A 23,767-nucleotide genomic window follows, 5' to 3' on the forward strand; every position below is an offset into this window, starting at 1 on the left:
GAAATTCATTTTGTGAAAGTACATGTCAATGCTTGCCTCATCAATTCATTGTATAGAAGCATGTCTTTAAAAAAAAAATTGTCCGCAACCAGTCTTCAATGTCAGAACTGTTACACTGACAGCTGGAAGCTGTTAATCCTTTGTCGTCTTGCCTGTTTATTTCTCTAACTTTGTAAACCAAGTCTTAGAAGGAAATTTGAACTACGATTGAAATTTTAATTGCAGACATTGCTGTCTTTTAACCAATGGAATTCTTGACCACCTAGGGAATTAGAGGTAGTACGTGGCCCTAAAGTCGAAACTCGGTTATGGTTTCTGGTTCTAAATTAACGAAGCTTTTAAAGATTGTGTTTTAATTCAGTCCAGCTTTTGTTTGATAAATTTATGTAAAAGAATGAATTTATATTTGTTACGGACATGCATGGTGGTCTAAAATATGGAATTGGAATATGAATGTTAATATTCACATCCCTAATTCAGTCGGGATGCAGGATCGGGTGATGTGTTGTGGCTGCATGATGTGGGAGCTGGTGGACTCCATTGTGGTTCCTGATGACCACATCTGCAGCAAGGGTTGGTTGCTCGAGGAACTCAGTTGATGTTCTAGAATCTGAGCTTCAAACACTGCGACACATCAGGGAGGGGGAGAGTTACCTGGACGCTGTGTTTCAGGAGGCAGTCACACCCATGAGATTAACTACTTCAGATTTGGTCTGTGGTCAGGGACAGGAGGGTGTCATTGCAAGTGAGGTAGGTAGGGGGATCCAGGAGGTAGTGCTGGAGGAGTCTCAGCCCTTGAGCTTGTCCAACAGGTCTGAGATTCTTGCTCCCTGTGCAGATGAGAGTGGGAACTGTAGGAAGGATGAGCAGCTGAACTGTGGCACTGTGGTTCAGGGAGCCATTCAAGAGGGGGCAGTGAAGAGAAACATAGTTGTAATTGGGGATAGAATAGTCAGGGGGATAGACACCCTGTCGCAGGGATCTAGAGTCCTGAAGGCTGTGTTGCCTGCCTGGTGCCAAGGTTCGGTAAGAGGTTCTGTTGAGCAAATTTGAGCAGTTTGGGACTAAATTAAAAAGCAGAATCAAAAGGGTAATAATCTCTAGATTGCTGCCTGATCCACATGCAAATTGGCACAGAGTCAGTAAGATCAGAGTTAAATGTGTGGCTCAAAGATTGGTGTGGGAGAAGTGGGTTTGAATTTGTGGGACATTGGCACCAGTATTGGCGAAGGAGGGAACTGTTCCAATGGGACGGGCTCCACCTGAACCATGCAGGGTCCAGGGTCCTGGCAAACTGCATAACTAGGGCTGTGGATAGGACTTTAAACTAAATAGTAGAGAGGGTGGGTTCAACAGATTGGAAAAGTATGGATAAAGTAAAAGGGAAGGAGAGTGCGGGAAAAGTTACTGAAGTCTACAGAATGAAAAACGAGACAAAGTTTGGAAAGGAATAAGAATTTAACCTGGCAACATGGAGACAAATTTGAGAAGAAGGGTGGTGAATACAGGACTGAAGGTGTTATATTTGAATGCATGCAGTATACAAAACAAGGTAGGTGAGATCACAAGATCACAAGACAAGGGAGCAGAAGTAGGCCATTCGGCCCATCGAGTCTGCTCCATGAGCTAAGGAAAAGAAAAAAAGAAAAAGAAAAGAAAGGGAAAAAGAAAAAAGAAATGGGGGGGGGGAAAGAAACTATTCCTTTCTAGCCCCAATTTCCGGCCTTATCCCCATATCCCTTGATACCTTGACTAATTTTATAACTATCTATCTCCCCCTTAAATGCCTCCAATGATCGGGCCTCCACTGCTGTGCGCGGCAAAGAATTCCATAATTTCACTACCCTCTGGCTAAAGAAATTTGTCCTCATCTGTTTTAAACTTGTACCCTTTAATTCTAAGATTGGGCCCTCTGGTCCTGGACTCACCCACCAATGAAACAGCTTGGCCACATCTACTCTGTCCAGTCCTTTCAACATTCTAAATGTTTCTATGAGATCCCCTCTCTTTCTTCTGTACTCCAGTGAGTACGGTCCAAGAGCTGACAAACGCTCATCATATGTAAGCCCTTTCGTTCTGGGAATCATCCTCGTAAATCTTTTCTGAACTCTCTCTAACATCAGCACATCCTTCCTAAGATATGGGGCCGAAAACTGCACACAGTATTCCAAATGAGGCCTCACTAGTGCCCCGTAGAGCCTCATCAACACCCCCCTACTTTTATACACTATACTTCTCGAAATGAATGCCAACATAGTATTCACTTTCCTTACCGCCGATCTGACCTGGTGGTTAACCTTTAGGGTATCCTGCACGAGTACACCCAAGTCCCTTTGTACCTCTGTACTTTGAATTTTCTCCCCATCTAGATAATAACCTGCCCATTTATTTCTTTTTCCAAAGTGTACAACGGCACATTTCTCAACATTGAATCTCATCTGCCATTTCCTTGCCCATTCTCCTAAACTATCTAGGTCTCTCTGCAACAGGAGTCTCCTGAATACTCCCTACTCCTCCACCTATCTTGGTGTTGTCTGCAAACTTAGCCACAAAACCATTTATCCATCATCCAAATCATTAATGTACAAAGTAAAAAGAAGTGGCCCCAACACCGATCCCTGCCGAACACCACTAGTAACTGGTAGCCAGCTAGAACAGGATCCTTTTATTCCCACACTTTGCTTTCTGCCAACCAGCCAATGCTCCACCCATTCTATTATCCTACCTGTAATTCCATGACCTCTCGTCTTATTAATCAGCCTCTTGTGCGGCATCTTGTCGAAGGCCTTTTGAAAGTCTAAATACACAACATCTACAGCCTCTCCCTTATCCACCCTACCTGAGATTTCCTCAAAAAAAACTCCAATAGGTTGGTCAGACAGGATCTTCCCTTCACGAAACCATGCTGGCTTGGACCTATCTTGCCTTGCACCTCTAGGTATTCTATAACCTCATCCTTGAGGATCAATTCTAATAACTTTCCCACCACCAATGTCAGACTAATAGGTCTGTAATTTCCTTTATGCTCCCTCCCACCTTTCTTATACAGCGGAACTACATTTGCGACCCTCCAGTCCTCCGGAACTGGAGTCTGGAAAATTATTGCCAGTGCCTCCGCAATCTCTAAAGCCACCTCCTTCAGAACCCAGGGATGCATCTTATCTGGTCCGGGAGACTTATCTGTCTTTAGTCCATTTAGCTTTCCTAGCACCTTCTCTCTAGTAATCTTAACTGAACTCAGTTCCATTCCTTGAGATACCTGACTATCCGGTATATTGCTGATGTCCTCCACAGTAAAGACTGGTGCAAAATACTCATTTAGTTCCTCTGCCATCTCTTTATCATCCATTATAATCTCTCCCGCACTGTTATCGATTGGTCCTATATCAACCTGTGTCTCTCTTTTATTCTTCATATATTTAAAAAACTCCTAGTATCCTTTCAAATGTTATCTGCCAACTTCCTTTCATAATTCATCTTTTCTTTCCTAATGACCTTCTTAGTTTCTTTCTGCAGGTTTTTAAAAGTTTCTTAGTCTTCTGTTTTCCCACTAATTCTTGCTTCCTTGTATGCCCTCCCTTTTGCTCTTATTTTAGCCTTCACCTCTCTCGTTATCCACATTTGTGCCTTTTTTCCATTTCAAAACCTTTTTTCTTGGAATATATCTATCCTGCATTTTCCTTATTTCTTGTAGAAATTCTATCCACTTCTGCTCCGCTGTCCCTCCAGCAAGCTTACTCTTCCAATCAATTTGGGCCAGCTCCTCTCTCATACCACTGTAATTTCCTTTGTCCACTGAAATATTGATACACCAGTTATCAGCTTCTCCTTCTCAAATTTGAAACTGAACTCGACCATATTGTGATCACTAGTTCCTAAAGGTTCCTTTACCTTTTAGTTCCCTAATCACCTCTGGTTCGTTACACAGCACCCAATCCAAAACAGCTGATCCCCTGGTGGGCTCATCAACAAGTTGCTCCAAAAAGCCCTCCCGTAGACATTCCACAAACTCACTCTCCTGAGATCTACTGCCTTGCTGGATTCCCCAGTCCACCTTCATGTTAAAATCCCCCATAATTATCTTAACATTGTCACTCTGACACGCTTTTTCTATTTCTAACTGTAACTTATAGTCCACATCCTGACTGCTCTTAGAGGGCCTATATATAACTGCTATTATTGTCCTTTTACCCTTGCTATTTCTTAGCTCCACCCATAAGGATTCCACTTCTGACCCAATGTCCTTCCTTTCTATTGATTTTATATCATTACTAACCATCAGGGCCAAACCACACCCTCTGCCTACCCACCTATCCTTCCCATACACAGTGTACCCCTGGACATTCAGTTCCCAATCACATCTGTCATAAAGCCATGACTCGGTGATTGCCACAATGTTGTATTTATTAATCTGTAGTTGTGCCACTAGGTCATCTACTTTATTCCTAATGCTACGTGCATTTAAATATAGTACACTTAGGCCAGTATCTGCTACTGATTTTGTTGTATTTCTATTGTTCAGCAAAAAAACCTGCAGAGAGAAACTAAGAAGGTCATTAGGAAAGAAAAGATGAATTAAGAAAGGAAGTTGGCGGATAACATTCAAAAGGATACTGAGTTTTTTTAAATACATAAGGTGTAAAAGAGAGACACGGGTTGATATAGGACCAATTGATAACGGTGCCGGAGCTATTATAATGGACGATAGAGAGATGGCAGAGGAATTGAATGAATATTTTGCATCGGTCTTCACCGTGGAGGACATCAGCAATGTGCCAGTTAGTCAGGAGTCTCACGAAATGGAATTGAGCTCAGTTAAGATTACTAGGGAGAAGGTGCTAAGAAAACTAAATGGGCTAAAGAGTGATAAGTCTCCCGGACCGGATGAGGTGCATTCCCGGGTTCTGAAGGAGGTGGCTTTAGAGATAGCGGAGGCATTGGCGATAATTTTCCAGAAATCGATAGATTCCGGCGTGGTTCCGGAGGACTGGAGGGTCGCAAATGTAGTTCCGTTGTATAAGAAAGGTGGGAGGCAGCATAAAGGAAATTACAGACCTATTAGTCTGACGTCAGTGGTGGGAAAGTTATTGGAATCTATCCTCAAAGATGGGGTTACGGAATACCTAGAGGCGCAAGGCAAGATAGGTCCTAGCCAACATGGTTTTGTGAAGGGAGGATCCTGCCTGACCAACCTATTGGAGTTTTTTGAAGAAATCACAGGTAAGGTGGATAAGGGAGAGGCGGTAGATGTTGCGTATTTAGACTTTCAAAAGGCCTTTGATAAGGTGCCTCACAAGAGATTGATTAATAAGATGAGAGGTCATGGAATTACGGGTAGGATAACAGAATGGGTGGAGCATTGGCTGGTTGACAGGAAGCAGAGAGTGGAAATAAAAGGATCTCGTTCTGGTTGGTTACCGGTTACTAGTGGTGTGCCGCAGTGGTCGGTGTTGGGACCGCTCCTTTTTACCTTGTACATTAACGATTTGGATGATGGAATAAATGGTTTCGTGGCTAAGTTTGCGGGTGACACCAAGATAGGGGGAGGAGTAGGGAGTATTGAAGAGATAGGAAGGTTGCAGAGGGACCTAGACAGTTTAGGAGAATGGGCAAGGAAATGGCAGATGAGATTCAATGTAGGGAAATGTGCAGTTGTACACTTTGGAAGCAGAAATAAGCGAGCAGATTATTATCTAGGAGGAGAGAAAATCCAAAGCACGGAAGTACAAAGGGACTTGGGTGTACTCGTGCAGGATACCTTAAAGGTTAACCACCAGGTCGGATCGGCGCTTAAAAAAAGCGAATGCTATGTTGGCATTCATTTCGAGAGGTATAGTGTATAAAAGTAAGGAAGTGTTGATGAGGCTCTACAGGGCACTAGTGAGGCCTCATTTGGAATATTGTGCGCAGTTTTGGGCCCCACATCTTAGGAAGGATGTGTTGACGTTGGAGAGGGTTCAGAGGAGATTTACGAGGATGATTCCAGGAATGAAAGGGCTTGCGTATGAGGAGCGTTTGTCGGCTCTTGGACTGTACTCACTGGAGTACAGAAGAATGAGAGGGGACCTCATAGCGACATTTAAAATATTGATAGGAAAGGACAGAGTAAATGTGGCTAGGCTGTTTCCCTTGGTGGGTGAGTCCAGGACCAGAGGGCACAATCTTAGAATTAGAGGGTACAGTTTCAAAACAGAGATGAGGAAAAATTTCTTTAGCCGGAGGGTAGTGAATTTGTGGAACTCCTTGCCACGTACAGCAGTGGAGGCCAGATCAAGGAGGAGATAGATAGATATCTAAATAGTCAGGATATCAAGGGATATGGGGATAAGGCTGGAAATTGGGATTAGAATAGTTTTTTCTTTTTTTTCTTCTTCCCCCATTCCCCATTTCTCATTTCTATTTCCCTTTCCTTGGAGCAGACTCGATGGGCCAAATGGCCTGCTTCTGCTCCCTTGTCTTGTGATCTTGTGAATTATCCTGACTTTTCACCTGCCTGTCCTTCTTACTGTACAGTTTACAGTACAGTTAGAAATTGGTAGGTATGATGTTGTGGGCATCAGTTGAAGGAAGATCACAGCCTGGAGCTAAACATCCAAGGATACACATCCTATCGAAAAGACAGGCAGGTGGGTAAAGGGGGTGGGGTGGCTCTGTTGGAAAGTAATGAAATCAATTCCTTAAGAAGTGACATAGGATCAGAAGATGTAGAATCCTTGTGGGTAGAGTTAAGAAACTACAAGGATAGAATTATATACAGGTCTCCAAATAGTAGCCAGGATGTGAGGTACAAATTACAACAGAAGATAGAAAAGGCATGTAAGAAAGGTAATGTTACAGTGGTCATGGGGGGACTTCAATATGCAGGTAAACTGGGAAAATCAGGTGGCCACTGGGTCCCAAAGGAAGGAATTTGTAGAATACCTATGAGATGGCATTTTAGAGCAGCTTGTGGTCGAGCCCACTAGGGAAAAGGCAATTCTGGATTTGGTGTTGTGCAGTGAACCAGATTTGATTAAGGAGCTTAAGGTAAAGGAACACTTAGGAGGCAGTAATCATAATATGATAGAATTCACCCTGCAGTGTGAGTGAGTGAGTGTGTGTGTGAGAGAGAGAATCGGCACTACAGTTGAGTAAAGGTAACTGCAGAGGCATGAGAGAGAAGCTGGCCAAAGTTGATTGGAAGGGGACCCTGCAGGGATGACAGTGGAGCAGCAATGGCAGGAGTTTCTGGGAGTAATTCGGATGAGGCAGGATCATTTCATCCCAAAGAAGAAGCAGCATTCCAAAGGGAGGATGAGGCAACCGTGGCTGACAAGGGAAGTCAGCATAAGAGCAAAAGAGAGGGCATACAATGTTGCAAAAATTAGTGGGAAGCTTTTAAAAACCAACAGAAGGCAACTAAAAAAGTAATAAGGGGAGAAAAGATGAAATATGAATGTAAGCTAGCCAATAATATAAAAGAGGATACCAAAAGTTTTTTCAGATATATAAAGAGTAAAAGAGAGGCAAGAGTGGACTTTGGACCACTAGAAAAAGATGCTGGAGAGGTAGTAATGGGGAATAAAGAAATGGCAGATGAACTGAATAGGTATTTTGTGTCAGTCTTCACTGTGGAAGACACAAATTTGAGAGAGTCGGGGGGGTGGGTGCAGAAGTGTGTGTAGTTGCTATTACTAAGAAGGTGCTTGGGAAGCTGAAAGGTCTGAAGGCAGATAAGTCACCTAGACCAGATGGACTACACCTCGGTTCTGAAACAGGTAGCTGAGGAGATTGTGGAAGATGGAATATACTGATCTTACAAGAATCACTAGAGTCGGGAATGGTTCCAGAGGAATAGAAAATCACAAATGTCACTCCACTCTTTAAGAAGGGTGGGAGACAAAAGGTAGGAAATTATAGGCCAGTTAGCCCAACTTCAGTGGTTGGTAAGATGTTAGTCCATTATTAAGGATGAGGTTTCGGGATACTTGGAAGCGCATGATAAAATAGGCCAAAGTCAGCATGATTTCCTTAAGGGGAGATCTTGCCTGACAAATCTGTTGGGATTCTTTGAGGAAGAAACAGGCAGGATAGATAAAGGAGAGTCAGTGGATGTTGTTTACTTGGATTTTCAGAAGGCCTTTGACAAGGTGCTGACTGGCAGAAGGCAAAGAGTGGGAATTAAAGGGGGCTTTTTCTGGTTGGCTGCTGGTGACTTGTGGTGTTCCTCAGGGGTCGGTGGTGGGTCTGCTACTTTTCATGTTATATGTTAATGATCTGGATGGTGGAATTGATGGCTTTGTGGCCAAGTTTGTGGATGATACAAAGATAGGTGGAGGGGCAGGTAGTGTTGAGGAAGCAGGGAGTCTGCAGAAGGACTTGGACAGGTTGGGAGAATGGGCAAAGAAGTGGCAGATGGAATACAGCGTAGGGAAGTGTATGGTCATGCACTTTGGTAGAGGGAATAAAGGCATAGACTATTCTCTAAATGGGGAGCAAATTCAGAAATCAGAGGTGCAGAGGGATTTGGGAGTCCTAGTGCAGGATTCCCTAAAGGTCAACTTGCAGGTTGAGTCGGTAGTAAGGAAGGCAAATGCAATGTTAGCATTCATTTCGAGAGGACTAGAATATAAAAGCAAGGATGTAATGCTGAGGCTTTGTAAGGTGTTGGTCAGACCACGTTTGGAGTATTGTGAGCAGTTTTGGGCCCCATATCTAAGGAAGGATATGCTGGTATAAGAGAGGGTCCAGAGGAAGTTTATGAGAATGATCCTGGGGGTGAAAGGGTTAATGTATGAAGAGTATTGGTATTGGTTTATTATTAGTTTATTAGTATTTGATGGCTCTGGGCCTGTGTTCATTGGACTTTAGAAAACTGAGAGGGGAGCTCATTGAAACCTACCAAATATTGAGAGGCCTGGATAGAGTGGATGTGGAGAGGATGTTTCCAGTAGTGGAAGAGCCTAGGACCAGAGGGCACAGCCTCAGAGTAAAAGGACGTCCCTTTAGAACTGAGATGAGATGAGAAATTTCTTTAGCCAGAGGTTGGTGTATCTTTGGAATTCATTGCCACAGAAGGCTGTAGAGGTCAATTCATTGGGTATATTTAAAGCGGAGGTTGATGCGTTCTTGATTAATTAGGGTGTCAAAGATTACAGGGAGAAGGCAGGAGAATAGGGTTCAAAGGGAAAAATAAATCAGCCATGATCAAATGTCAGAGCAGACTCAACAGGCAGAATGGCCCAATCCTGCTCCTATGTCTTATGGTCTTATTCAGAATTGTATCTCATGTTTTGACTGCATTTTAAGTGTGCTGATGCAGTGTCTGAGAATTATCAGTTGTATTTTCTGCAGGTGACGTGCCAATGTTAGGTGGTTAGAGCATTATATCAAACCCATTCAAAGGGCGATATTGGAATATATGCAAGAGCATTATCCTATAACAGCAGTGACAGCATCACTTAAACAGTGAAACACTCCAGCCTATTGACTGGTCATCAAAATCAGGGTGGATACTTCAGGGTAGTTTAGATTAGTAATGGCCACCTTGGGCAGGTTAGAAAAAGTGGGGGGGGGGGGGGGGGGGGGGGGGGGGGGGGTGGGGAGGGGGAGAGGGGAGACTAAAACCAGATGGCACTGCGGTGCAGCAAGTTGAGTGGCTACCTCATAGTGCCAGAGAACCTGGTTCAATCCTGACCTCGGGTGCAGTCTGTGTGAAGTTTGCACATTCTCTCTGTGACCACATGGGTTTACCCTGGATGCTCTGGTATTATCTCTCATCCCAAATATGTACAGATTAATAGGTTAATTGGCCACTATAAATTGCCTCTAGTGTGCAGGTGAGTGGTCGAATCTGGACCTTACCTCTAAATATGTATAAAAATCCTGTGTTTTGCATAATCAGTGAGAGGGTGTGAACTATACCCATGAGGTGAAAGGGCTTCCCTCTCCCTCCTCAGGTTGAAAGATTGATTTTGGACTGTGTGGGTGATTTTCTTGCTCCGTCAAAAAAGGCTGTCGGGGTGCTCTGGGGGTACTCACAATACAGAACCGATCCTATCTCACAGGATGTCTGAGTATAGAGGGTTAGCTTAACTGGGATAGCTAGCTGCAGGTGGGTGTTGTGTTCTGGCACAGAGTAATATAGCACAGAAACAGGTTTTCAACCCACTGTGTCTGCACCAACCATTAAACAGTTATTTTACATTAATCCTATTCTAATCCCATTCTTTTCTTTCACATCCCAATCAACTCTACTGATTCTCCTGCCACCCACCTCCACTCATCTACACTAAGAACAATTCACAATAGCCAGCCTATGAATGAGCACGTCTTTGGCATGTAGGAGGACACCAGAGGGAAAACTGTGGTCACAGGGAGTACATGCAAATGCATTTGAACTCTGGAGCTGTGAGGCAGTAGCACTAACCACTGCAACCCAATGGACCAGGCTCAGGACATTCCAGTCTTATTATTTGAAAGGGTGATGGAAGGAGATTTAGTGATAACCTAAAGATATAAATTGAATAAATATCTGAAAGGGAGAGACTTGTAAGGCTACTGAGATGGAACAAAGTAGTTGGAGCAAACTAGTGGGCCTGAAGGTATACGAGTCCCCTGGTCTTGATGGGATGCTCCCCAGGGTACTGAAAGAAACGGCAGAAGTTATAGTACAGGCATTTGTAATCATTTACCAAAATTCTCTGGACTCTGGGCAGATCCCGGCAGAATGGAAGACAGTGAATGTCACATCACTGTTTAAAAAAGGATGCAGGCAAAAGGCAGGTAACTTAGCTTAACATCTGTAGTTGGGAAAATGCTTGAAGCTATCACTAAGGAAGAAATAATGAGACACCTGGATAGAAGTGGTTCCACAAGGCAGACACAGTATGGATTCAGGAAGAGCAGGTCCTGTTTGACAAACTTGCTGGAATTCTTTGAGGATATAATGAGCACAGTGGATAGAGGGGAACAGGTGGATGTTGTATGCTTGGATTCCCAAAGGGTGTTCGATAAGGTGCCGCATAAAAGACTTGTCCATAAGATAAGGATGCATGGAATAGGAGGTAAGGTATTAGCATGGATAGAGGATTGGTTAACCAATAGAAGGCAGAGAGTTGGGATAAATGTGTGTTTCTCTGGTTGGCAATCAGTGGTGAATGGTGTGCCGTGGGGGTCGGTGCTGGGCCTGCAACTGTTCACGATATACATTAACGATTTGGAAGAGGGAACAGAACGTAGTGTATCTAAGTTTGCTGATGACACTAAATTGAGTGGAAAAGCAAATTGCTGAGATGATGCGGAGAGTCTGCAGAGAGATATAGATAGGTTAAGTGAGTGGGCAAGGGTCTGGCAGATGGAGTACAATATTGGTAAATGTGAGGACATCCACTTTGGAAGGAAAACTAGAAGATCAGATTATTATTTAAATGGTGTTTAATTGCAGCATACTGTTGTGCAGAGGGACTCGAGAGTGCTTGTGCATGAATCGCAAAAGGTTGGTTTGCAGGTGTAACAGGTTATCAAGAAGGCAAATGGAATGTTGGCCTTTATTGCTAGAGAGATTGAATTTAAGAGCACGGAGGCCATGCTGCAACTGTGCAGGGTACTAGTGAGGCTGCACCTGGAGTACTGTTGCAGTTCTGGTCTCCTTACTTGAGGAAGGATATACTGGCTTTGGAGGTGGTGCAGAGAAGGTTCACCAGGTTGATTCCAGAGATGAGGGGATTAGCCTATGAGGAGAGATTGAGTCTCCTGGGGGCAATACTCAGTGGAATCCAGAAGAATGAGAGGGGATCTCATAGAAACATGTAAAATTATGAAAGGGATGTATAAGATAGAGGCAGGAAGGTTGTTTCCACTGGTAGGTGAGACTAGAACTAGAGGACATAGCCTTAAGATTCAGAAAATAGATTTAGGATGGAGATGAGGAGAAACTGCTTTTCCCAGAGAGAAGTGAATCTGTGGAATTCTCTGCTCAGGGAAGCAGTAGAGGCTACCTCATTAAATATATTTAAGACACCGTTAGATAGATTTTTGCTTAGTAGGGGAATTAAGGGTTATGAGGAAAAGGCAGGTAGGTGGATCTGAGTCCACGGTCAGATCAGCCATGATCTTATTGAATGGTGGAGCAGGCTCGACGGGCCAGATGGCCTACTCCTGCTCCTATTTCTTATGCTCTTATGATTAATTACATAGCACTTTCAAAGAAGCAGTGTGGCACAATAGGCTGTATGGTTATCTCCTGCACTGTATCACTGACTCCATAATTCTGTAAAATAATTATGAAATTAAGAGCCTGTATCTGTCCCTGCCACAGTCATATAATAGTTAAGGGCCTGGCCTAATAAAAACTGACAGATGACATTTGTAGATCATTTTGAAGTATTTCCCCTGATCTTGAGCATTGGCTCAAGATCCCTCTGTATGTTACCACAATCAAATTAATAGTTTCCAAGTCACTTAAGCCATTTTTACGCAACAGCCAGTGAGAGCAAGTTTAGTAATCAGGATAGCCAGGGGCACAGTAAAGGCAGGGAAAGGAATACACAGTTAAACTGCATTTATTTCAATGCATGAGGATTAACAGGTAAAGTGGATGAACTCAGAGTGTCGATTGGCTCTGGTATATTATAGCTTTAACAGAAACATGGCTGAGAGAAGGGCATGACAGGCAGCTCAATATTCCAGGATACAGATACTACAGGCATGGCAAAGGTACAGGTAAGTGAGGAGGGGGAGTAGCCTTTTCAATAAGGGAGGATATAACAGCAGTACTTAGAAATGATGTTCTTGGGGTGATCATCCAGTGAGGCCATATGGGTAGAAACAGGAAGGGGACCGTTACTCCTAATGGGGCCATATTATAGATGTTCCAATACTCAGTGAGAATTTAGGGAGCGGTTGTAAGAATAATAGGGTCATATTGGTGGGAGATTTTAATTTCCCCAGTATTGACTGGATTACCCAGAGTGTTAAAGACCTGGGTGGGGTGGAATTTGTGAAATGTGTCCAGGAAAGTTTCCTGAGTCAATATATAGAGGGCTGTACTCGGGCAGGTGCAATATTGGACCTTCTCTTAAGGAACGAGGCAGGGTAGGTAATGGCAGTGGCAGTCAGGAAGTACTTTGGCTCCAGTGACCATAATTCTATTAGTTTTAAGATAGTGATGGAAAAGGATAGGACAGGCCCACAGGTTAGGGTCCTAAACTGGAGCAGGGCTAATTTTGGGGGAATTAGGCAGGAGCCACAAAGTAATGATGCAGCTTTACAAAACCCTGGTTAGACCACACTTAGAGTACTGTGTCCAGTTCTGGTCGCCTCATTATAGGGAGGATGTGGAGGCGTTGGAGAGGGTGCGGAGGAGATTTACCAGGATGCTGCCTGGATTAGAGAGTATGGATTATGAGGAGAGACTAAAGGAGCTAGGGCTTTACTCATTGGAGAGGACGATGAGGGGAGACATGATAGAGGTATACAAAATATTAAGAGGAATAGATAGAGTGGACAGCCAGTGCCTCTTTCCCATGGCACCAATGGTCAATACAAGAGGGCATGGCTTTAAGGTAATGGGGGGGGGGGGGGGGGGGGAGTTAAAGGGAGATGTCAGAGGGAGGTTTTTCACTGAGAGTGGTTGGTGCATGGAATGCGCTGCCTGGGGTGGTGGTGGAGGCTGATATGTTGGTCAATTTCAAGAGATTGTTAGATAAGCATATGGAGGAATTTAAGATAGAGGGATATGTGGGAGGAAGGGGTTAGATAGTCTTAGGAGTGGTTTGAAGGTCAGCACAACATGGTGGGCCGAAGGGCCTGTATTGTGCTGTATTGTTCTATGGTTCTATCTAGCAGAGTTTGATTGGGTGAGCCTGTTTGAAGGGAAAGGAACAAATTGCAAGTGGGAGGCTTTTTAGGAGTGTGATATCAAGAGTCCAAGAACAGTATGTTCCTGTTAGGGTGAAGGGTAAACCTGGCAAGTTTTAGGGAACCTTGACTGATGATTGGGGCTGGTCAAGAAGGAAGCATACATTTGGTTTAGGAGGTTGGGGACGAGTGAATCCCTTGATGACTATAAAAAAAATTAAGAATATTCTTAAGAGGGCAATCAGGAGGGCAAAGAGAGGGAATGAGATGGATCTGGCAGGTAAGGTCAAGGAAAATTTCAAGAGGTTCTATAGCTATATTAAAAGTAAAAGGGTGGCTAGGGAGAGAGTAGGTCCCCTTAGAAAACAGCAGGGCTGCCTATGTCTTGAGCTGCAGAAGATGGGTGGGATTTTTAACAAATATTTCTCCTTGGTGTTTACTTAGGAGAAAATTGTGATTACTCAAGAGATGGGAAACAAGTGTAGATGTTTTGGAGAACATCAGATTATCAGGGAGGAGGTATTTGCAGCTTTACAGTACATTATGGTGGATAAATCCCCAGAGCCTGACTGAATGCATCTTTGGACTTTGTGGGAGGCTAGGGGAGAAATTGCAGAGGCCCTTGCAGAGATATTTGCTTCATTTTTAGCCACTGGTGAAGTTCCCGAAGACTGGATGGTAGCTAATGTAATTCCGTTGTTTAAGAAGGGTAGCAAGGACAAGCCAGGGAATGACATGCTGAAATCAGTAGTGGGGAAGTTACTGGAGGGAATTCTGAGGGACAAGACCTACCAGCATTTGGATAGACAGTCTAATTGGGAGAAGTTAGCATTGCTTTGTGCATGGAATGTTCTGGTTGATAAACCTTTGAGTTTTTTTTGAAGAGGTAACCAAGAAGGTAGATTAGGGTAGGACAGTGCATGTGGTCTATTTGGACTTTAGCAAGGCCTTCAACAATGTTCCACGTGGCAGGTTGGTCTAGAAGGTTAGATCCCATGGAATCCAGGGAGAGCTAGTTAGGTGGATTCAAAATTGGCTCAGAGGTAGGAAGCAGAGGGTGGTAGTTGAAGGTTTTTTCTCGGAATGGAGGCCAGTGACTAGTGGTGTGCCGCAGGGGTTGACATTGGGACCCTTGTTATTCATTATTTATATACACGATTTGGATGTGAATGCACTGGGCTTGATCAGTAAGTTTGCGGGTGATACGAAATTAGGAGGTGTTGTTGATAGTGAAGGCGGCTATTGGAGATAACAGGGATCTTGATCAGTTAGGGAAGTGGGCCAAGGAGTGGCAAATGGATTTCAACACAAATAAGTGTGAGCTGATGCATTTTGGGAAGTCAAACCAGCATAGGGCTTGTACTATGAATGGTAGGTCACTGGGGAGTGTCATGGAACAGAGGGACCTTGGAGTACAAGTGCATAGCTCATTGAAAACAATGTCACAGGTAGACGGTGGTGAAAAAGGCATTTTGCACACTGGCCTTCATCAGTCAGAGCATTGAGTATAAGAGTTGGGACGTTATGTTGCAGTTGTATAAGTCACTGGTGAGCCTGCACTTGGAGTACTGTGTACAGTTTTGGTCACCCTGTTATAGGAAAGACGTGGTTAAACTTAAGAGTGGAGAAAGGATTTACGAGGATGTTGCCAGGACTAGAGGGCCTGAGCTGAAGGGAGAAGTTGGCGAGGCTCGGTCTTTATTCCTTGGAGCATATGAGAATGAGGGGTGATCTTATAGAGGTTATAAAATCATGAGGGGCATAGATAAGGTGGATGGTAGCAGTCTTTTCCCCAGGGTAGGGGAGTCCAAAACCAGGGGACAAGATTTAGGGTGAGAGGGGAAAGATTTAGAAGGGTCCTGAGGGGTAACTTTTTCATGCAGAGGGTGGTGAATATATGGAATCAGCTGCTAGAGGAAGTGGTTGAGGCAGGTAGAATAGTGTTATTTAAGAAGCACTTGGATCGGTACATGGCTGGGTGTGGCATTGAGGGATATGGACCGAATGCAGGAAATTGGGACTAGATGGGTGGGCACCATGGTCAGTGTTGACTCATTGGGCCAAAGGGCCTGTGTCCGTGCTGTATTGCTCTATGACTCTACCTCATGGGAAATTTTATGGATGTCCAAATCAAATATATTTTGTTGCACTTGAAAGATAGCTTGAACTTCTTTCTCTTACAAGGGAATGGAGGAGAATAAAAGTTAATGTTTAAGAAATGAATGATCATTATGACCTTTTAAAAACATTTAAAACCCTGATTTTTTTTTTGTTTATTTACAGTGGATGGAAGTTAGGTTCAACACACTGGCAAAATGCCCACACTGCAAAAGAATGTAAGTTCAGTTCATTTTGGGAAGATCTGATTCTGATATTATAATTAGCTGTTTTTGCTTGCTTCTAAAGTGAATGACTAGGATTTTACTCAATGAGACCTGCCATCTGCACTTGTGGCTGGAATACACACCCTGGTTGGATCTGCAAGGCTCGGCCGCTAGCTGAGAATATACTAGACTTGATTGGTTAGAATCATTCATAGTTTTGTTGTTGAGCCAGAACAAGCCCAGTCCTTGGAACTGCTGTCAAACTTATGGAAAGCTTCTGAATGTTCAGGACATTTAAAAGCATTAAAAAAAAACTTATAATGTCAGTTTAAGTATTTTCAATTCTTTATTTTAAGTGAAAAAAATCGCCAATATACACAAGACTTAAGTAATATATTACAGCAAACAAATTATTAAAAAAATACATATTTCTGTCCTTTTCTCTTGTCCTCATTGATATGAACGGGCTCGTGTAAATGCTGAAGAATCTTGACAAGTTCACTGTCGGAATGTTTTGAAAAATTTGCTGACTGGAAACTGTCAGCGACTTTGAGATGCTTTGCATTTAGATACACAAGCAACAAGTCCCAACCTTGCCACAATACTGTCAGCAAGATTTGGTCCATAATTAAGTTTTCTCCATACTGTAAATGCTCTTTAACATTTTACTGTACAGTCAAGCAGACTCCAGTGACCATCACTTAAGAGGGAGTACATGGGCTGATGGAGGGGCAGCACTGGGGGAGCACTCGGGACACATCTTGATTAACTAGGACCCATCGTGTCCGGCACATGCCAGATAAAAGGTTTTACTAAATTTTGAATTTAAGGGTTCTTCTCCAGGAAAAAAAAGTTACATATGCAACAAATATTTTCATAAATACCAAAAGACGTTCCTTAATGTAATGGAATTTTGTTTGTAGATCTGATTTTAACAAACAGACCACAATCAGGATAGGCAGCAATACCTCCGGCACGATTATTCTCAACACTGGTGCCCCACAAGGCTGCGTCCTCAGCCCTCTACTCCCTATACACTCATGACTGTGTGGCCAGATTCTGCTCTAACTCCATTTACAAGTTTGCAGATGATACCACCGTTTCAGGCCATCTCTCAAAGAGTGATGAGTCAGAATACAGGAAGGAGATAGCTTAGTGGAATGGTGTCATGACAACAACCTTTCCCTCAATGTCAATAAAACAAAAGAGCTGGTCATTGACTTCAGGAAAGGGGGCAGTGTACATGCACCTGTCTACGTCAATGGTGCTGAGGTCGAGAGGGTTGAGAGCTTCAAGTTCCTGGGAGTGAACATCACCAACAGCCTGTCCTGGTCAAATCACGTAGATGCCATGGCCAAGAAAGCTCACCAGCGCCTCTACAGTGCCTCTAAAGAAATTTGGGTTGTCCCCTTTGTCTCACCACTTTTACCGATGCACCATAGAAAGTATCCTATCTGGATGTATCACAGCTTGGTACAGCAACTGCTCTGCCTAGGACCGCAAGAAGCTGCAGAGAGTTGTGGACACAGCCTAGCACATCATGGACACCAGCCTCCCCTCCTTGGACTCTGTCTTTACCTCTCGTTGTCTTGGTGTAGCAGCCAGCATAATCAAAGACCCCACCCACCTGGGACACACTCTCTTCTCTCTTCTTCCATCGGGTAGAAGATACAGGAGCCTGAGGGCACGTACCACCAGACTTAAGGACAGCTTCTACCCCACTTGTGATAAGACTATTGAACGGTTCCCTTATAATGAGATGGACTCTGACCTCACGATCTGCCTTGTTGTGACCTTGCACCTTATTGCACTGCACTTTCTCTGTAGCTGTGACACTTTGTACTGTTATTGTTTTTACCTGTACATCAATGCACTCTGCACTATCTCAATGTAACTGCACTGTGTAATGAATTGACTTGTACAATCGGTTTGTAAGACAAGCTTTTCACTGTAACTCGGTTCAAGTAACAATAAAAAAAAACAAATACCAATAAATGAGAGAATCAGATTTTCTCCTCATTAAAAATCAATCATACAAATATCAAGTTTTTTTAGCAATAAAATCATTATCGTCAGCTGTGGCATGACCAATTTGTTAATTTTGAACCACTGAGCCCTGAATTTTTTTGTAAAGCCATTTTTGTTTCTTGTGTGCACAAACAATCCCAGTCTTATGAAAGAAAATCTTCCTGGCTAAGGTATAACTTGGACATTAAAAACTGACCTATCATTTTTGTCACAGGTGTGAATGATTCAGCCGCCATCTGTGCAATAAGTTGCTTATTTCAACGTGCTGTTGATACACTTTTGAAATGTCTTTTTTTAGTATCATTATACAATGTTCACAATGTAACTCATGACAGTACAGTTGATTGATGGAAAGATGGGACATTTTAACGAAAAGAGCTACATGTGGAATATGGTGAAAAATTTTGTACTTCTGAACTCTGGCCACCTTTTTTAGGGCTGAGAAATCTGGTAGCTGAAGTGAGGTCAGCTTTTAGAAGAAGCTAGTGTTTAACAATGTTGGTTGTAGGCCAGGGTTTGGACAATTTCCCCAATAACATTTCTCTAACCTTTCCCTCTGTTGAGGATACTTATGTCAAGAATAGGTCGACCCTGACCCAAGAATTGTGGATTGGGTTTGCTTATTCTTGTAGCCTGGAGCGCACCCTGCCTCTAACTGGAAGCCAGACCAAATTGTCATGACTAAAAGATGCACAATGCAGAGTTGCAAACGTGGAAAGACTAATGTGTAAAAGCTCCACTTAGATAAGCAGGAATGGTTTATTGGAAAAGTTGCCAGTCAACCTTGTGGCTTACAGGGATGAGTTGGTACAGGGAACTGTGTGAACTCACCTGCATCTGTCCCTACAACACAGGTACTGTATGTAACATTGTGACTGCTGGCTAAGCAAACTGTTCTTAGAAGGGTGACCTAGAATGGTACGGCATCTAACTTGTGCAGCTGCATTTCCACTTAATCAACTTTCAAATACCAGTGAGGTGTGCCCTTGAACTTAAATCAATAATATGACACCTGTGTTACTAATAGTGTTTTCTTTATTGTTTCTTTGAGATGCAGGCATTTTTGGTCAGCATTTATTGCCCATCTCGAATTATTTTTAAGAAATCAGTGGTAGAGAAATTGGGGGTGGTAGAAAATTAAGAAATTGGGTAGTTTGAGGTAGGTACATTAGGAGGAGTTTAAAGGGATATATGGGTCAAATGCAGGCAAATAGGACTAATCTGGTGGGCACCATGGTTAGCATAGACGAGTTGAGCCGAAAGCCCTATATCCGTGCTGTATTATTCTATGACTCTGTGACTGTGAGGTTATAGGTGTACATTTCTGCTTCTGTTGATAATTGCAGTTTCTCATGTCTAGTTTTTGATGACAGATCTGTTCTTTGTCATCTTGTAACTGCTCATAATACTGTGTGTTCTCGGGTAGGTTATTTGACGACCAATAGTGTGTGGATCCCAGGAAAAATTAAACATAGTTCCCTTTTTTAAAAGCCTAAATAATATAAACAGGACTGGAAACTATAAAAGATGTGATTCTTTTATTGTGAGTTTTATCCTGAGCTGCGATTTTGTAAGTAATTTCATGCTTAAGATGATAGGATCTTCAATTGGCAAGTGTGATTTTTTTTTTCTTTCTCTAAATTAGTTGTCGAGTGTGTCAGATTATGGAAGTGATTTTAAAAAATGGAATAATACAATAGCTTGCTGCTGACATAAGTTGTACAATTAGTACATAAACTACTTTTATTTTGGTTTCTTTTTAGATCATCTGTTGGCAGTGCATTGCCACGAAGGCGTTGCTGTGCGTATGTTACTGTTGGAATGATATGTGTTTTCATTGGAGTTGGTTTAACTGTAAGTAGAGCTTAATCCTGTGAAGTTAATTGTGTATTATGGTATTTCTGTTTGCTGAGTGCCTCCTAAATGTATTCCTAGTTATGACTCTATATCTCTTTGTAAACATTCTTTATTTCAAGAGAGACGTACTTTTAATACAGAATTAAATAATCTAGGATAGCTAAGCATATATGCAATTCCAAATTGATACTCTTTGTTGCTAAATGATTCTAACATAAGGACCAAGAAAATATCTTGACTAATATTAAGCACTTTTATTTGGTTTTAATTCTTTTAAAAGATAACAAAAACTTGGAAATACAACATGTTAGTAAAGTTATGCATGTGCACTGTGCTATAAATATTTTAATAAGTGTCTGGCTGTTAAATGTTCCCATTTTCTCAATGCAGGCAAGGATTGTTTAATTTCTAACATTAGTATATAAAGTGGTATATTTTAACGTATGACTTTGTCTAACCCAGGGATTGTTTGTGATTAGCAATATTAAATGGTTAATTATGTTACCAAAAGTGAGCACAGCATATGTGACTGTAGCTAGAGAAGTTTAATTTTTCTTTTCTACCGCCCAAGTAATGTGGGTCATGATATTTGGAGACAGATGGTTTGGTGCTTGTCAGTGGCTGGGAATATGCAAATCCTGATTGAGATTGAGAAACCTTGTAATATATCGTGGCAACTAGGTCACTTGGATGATGCATGGAAATTGCGATGATGTTGTAGGGACTGAGATAGTGACATCAAGGGAGTGGGGGAAGTGTTTTGGAAATTATGGGGAAAAATCTAACTATAGGAGAGCAAGATTACAGGCAGCATTTTGAAAATCATGATTAAGTGAGAATTGGGGGATTGCTACTTTGGCGGGCAGTTTACAATCAGTCTAGCTTTGGCTATAAGCTACTTACAGAAACTCCAAAGGAAACATTTGGAAAAGGTCAGTCTCAAAGATAATTTGAGGAAGAAAAAATGTGTTTAGAGTATTGTTGGAAATATCTTTATTTAATTCTTGCAGATTTGATGGGGTCTTTGTTTCAGCAGACAATTCGCTTTGAGAGCCTTTTTTTTACACAAGTTGTAACCAACTATTCAAGGAAGTTCATTTCTGCGTGAGACATATTACAGCAAACTTAGTGTCTGGTTTGCTTAGTTCAGTGTTGAACAATATACAGAATCTGGCCTGCCTCAATGATTGTTGGGCAGGATGTGCTCACCATATCCCTTCCAACACTAGTAATGGGAACTTGATCCCTGAAGGCAGTTCCTGATTGGCAAAGGTTTTGGAGTGGAGGACCTTCCTCTTGTAAGTAGCAAAACCGCTATCCAGAAATGTTTTTTTCCAGCTTGTTAAGCCAAGCTGACAAACTATCTTAAACTCTTATAAATGACATTTTACAAACATTGGAAAAATACTCAAAACTTATTTAAAAATTAAATTAAAAGAATAACTAATTTTTGCTAATACTTGCCTTTAGCATTGAGCTGTTACTGTCCTTTGAAATGAATACATTCACTGAACGTGTGTCAGATCAAACCTGGCAGAGTTTCATTGAACAGATTTTCCACTGTAACTGCAGTGAAACTGCAGAAAGTCACACTCCACAACAGGACTATGTGAGGAATCCAATAAAGAAACACAGTTGGAGAGGTGGTAACGAAAACACTTGAGGAAGTTCACAGCTTCCATATTTGCATGAATGACCCTCAGGTGTGATTCAGGATGTCAATCTAGCAATTTTCCCAAAAAAGTAATTGGTTTAATTTTTATGTATATCCCTGATTCCATCCAAATTTAAAAAATGAATTCCTTCACGTGTAACTAAGTTTTTATTAAGCTATATGGAACATGTTTGAAAAATTATCTTTATTGTTTAAAACATACTTGGAACATGTTCTAAGTAATGTGCATCTAGATTTTTGGCAATTCTGTCAAAGGTAAGACAGAGCCCAAGGAGGGGAGGCTGGTATCCGTGATGCGTTGGGCTGTGTCCATAATTCTCTGCAGCTTCTTATGGTCCTGGGCAGAGCAGTTGCCATACCAAGCTGTGATACGTCCAGATAGGATGCTTTCTATGGCTAACAAGCTAACTTGTTTTTTTAAAAAGACGATTGATAACTTGCACAGCTTTAGGCTTTTTGTGCCCATCCAATTCCATATGTACATGTCACAGGATCAATCTTTTTAATTGCAGGGTTATTGTATAATGCCAAGTCACTGGCAGTGTAGAATAAAGAAAAAGGAAATGTCATTAGATGGTGCCACTTACATTTCATGTAATCAGCCAGATTATACCCCATCTTTAATCTGTCTTCTACAAGATGTCTAATTTTTATTTTGAATGAATTAATTAACATGACTCTTTTCCATGGGATTGTTCTACGTACCTACCATTTTAGGGAAAATACATTTCTTCTATATTTAAATCTAATTTCAATGCTCTAATTTTCTACCTATAAAGAGAATATTTAATGTGGGGGAAAAAATTGAAAGAGACACTTGTGTTAGTGGCACTTTTCAGGTTTTAGAGTTGAGCGACCTTTCCTATTCGTTTTGTAAACACATAGGTGTCAATTTAGATTAGTTAACAGAACCAAAACGATGTCAGAGTGAGGTAATTTGCCATTCTGTTGCAATTGGTGTTCCTCTGATGCTCCAGTTTCTTCCTACAACCTGAGGACATGCTGGTCGGTGTGTAAATTAGCTACTGTAAACTATCCCTAGTAGAGGTGGATGGAAGGAAATTCAGGATGGAGTTGATATGTGAGAGAAAGAATAGGTTATAAGGAAATAAATAGGGGAATAGTATTGATGGGAATTCTCTGAGAGCTGGCATAATGGGCTGAATGATCTTCAGTGTAGTAAGGAAATGAGACAAATTAATGAGAATTGCTGGAGTCATTCCTGCTTCCCGTGATGCCACATGCAGGTAAATTACTTGCCCGCTTTTGCAGTTGATCACAAGAGTTGGTTGTTGTGAGTAAACGTGGAAAAGACCACATTTACATATGAGTAAAGTATTGCATGTTTTTTTTTACTAAAACGGGACAGTGCACCTCCAGCTGGAAATGTGCCAGCTTTCTCTTGCAATATTTGAACCATTGTAGTCTGAGCAGTAGATTTTCTACAAGGAGAATGGCCTATTCAATAATCATTTTGTCATTGTGTACTCCTAAGTGCATGGTCTTTTTATCTGTTTCTGATGTTAGGATATAGAACAAATGGGTTCCTAAATAACCTGATTAAATTTAGCCTTGCAAGGCAAACCTGCAGGTGAAAAAAATCTTTGCCACAATGTGCATTTTTCTATTAATGCACTAGCATATTTACCATGAGCAGTTCTTTTGAGCTATATGATAAGGATATTTCCTCTTTGGAATCCTCTTTCTCCAGGATATGCAGAAGAACTGTGCAATTTCCTATTATGGACCTCCTGATAACCAGAAATGAACTGGTGCTGGCTGTGCTGTTTTTTCTTGTAATGGCTACAGTTCTATATTGTTAGCTAAGTGCTAGGCTGCGAGAGATTCCCTATCAGTAAGAACTAGCAGGTTTAGGACTGTTAGATTGCAAGTTACCAGAGACATTGAAGATGAATTTCATTCCTGGTACTATTGGGTAGAAGTCAACAAAGAAGTAGAATATTTTCAGTGTTTACCATGTAGAGTCATAGAGCAATACAGCACAGATACAGGCCCTTCGGCCCAATGCTGACCATTGTGCCCA

The 23,767-nt window shown here is 42.0% G+C and overlaps 1 protein-coding gene across 1 annotated transcript in view; it reads left to right on the plus strand.

Annotated features, from left to right (window-relative positions):
- pip4p2 (phosphatidylinositol-4,5-bisphosphate 4-phosphatase 2) overlaps positions 1-23,767 on the plus strand; it is a 63,424-nt gene that overhangs the window by 33,828 nt on the left and 5,829 nt on the right. Inside the window, exons 5-6 of the mRNA XM_052023293.1 lie at positions 16,123-16,175; positions 19,955-20,045. Coding sequence (XP_051879253.1) covers positions 16,123-16,175; positions 19,955-20,045 — 144 coding nt within the window. The remainder of the gene's footprint in view (positions 1-16,122; positions 16,176-19,954; positions 20,046-23,767) is intronic.

This window comes from Pristis pectinata, chromosome 9 (genome assembly GCF_009764475.1).
Source record: "Pristis pectinata isolate sPriPec2 chromosome 9, sPriPec2.1.pri, whole genome shotgun sequence".
Taxonomy (NCBI): Eukaryota; Metazoa; Chordata; class Chondrichthyes; order Rhinopristiformes; family Pristidae; genus Pristis; species Pristis pectinata.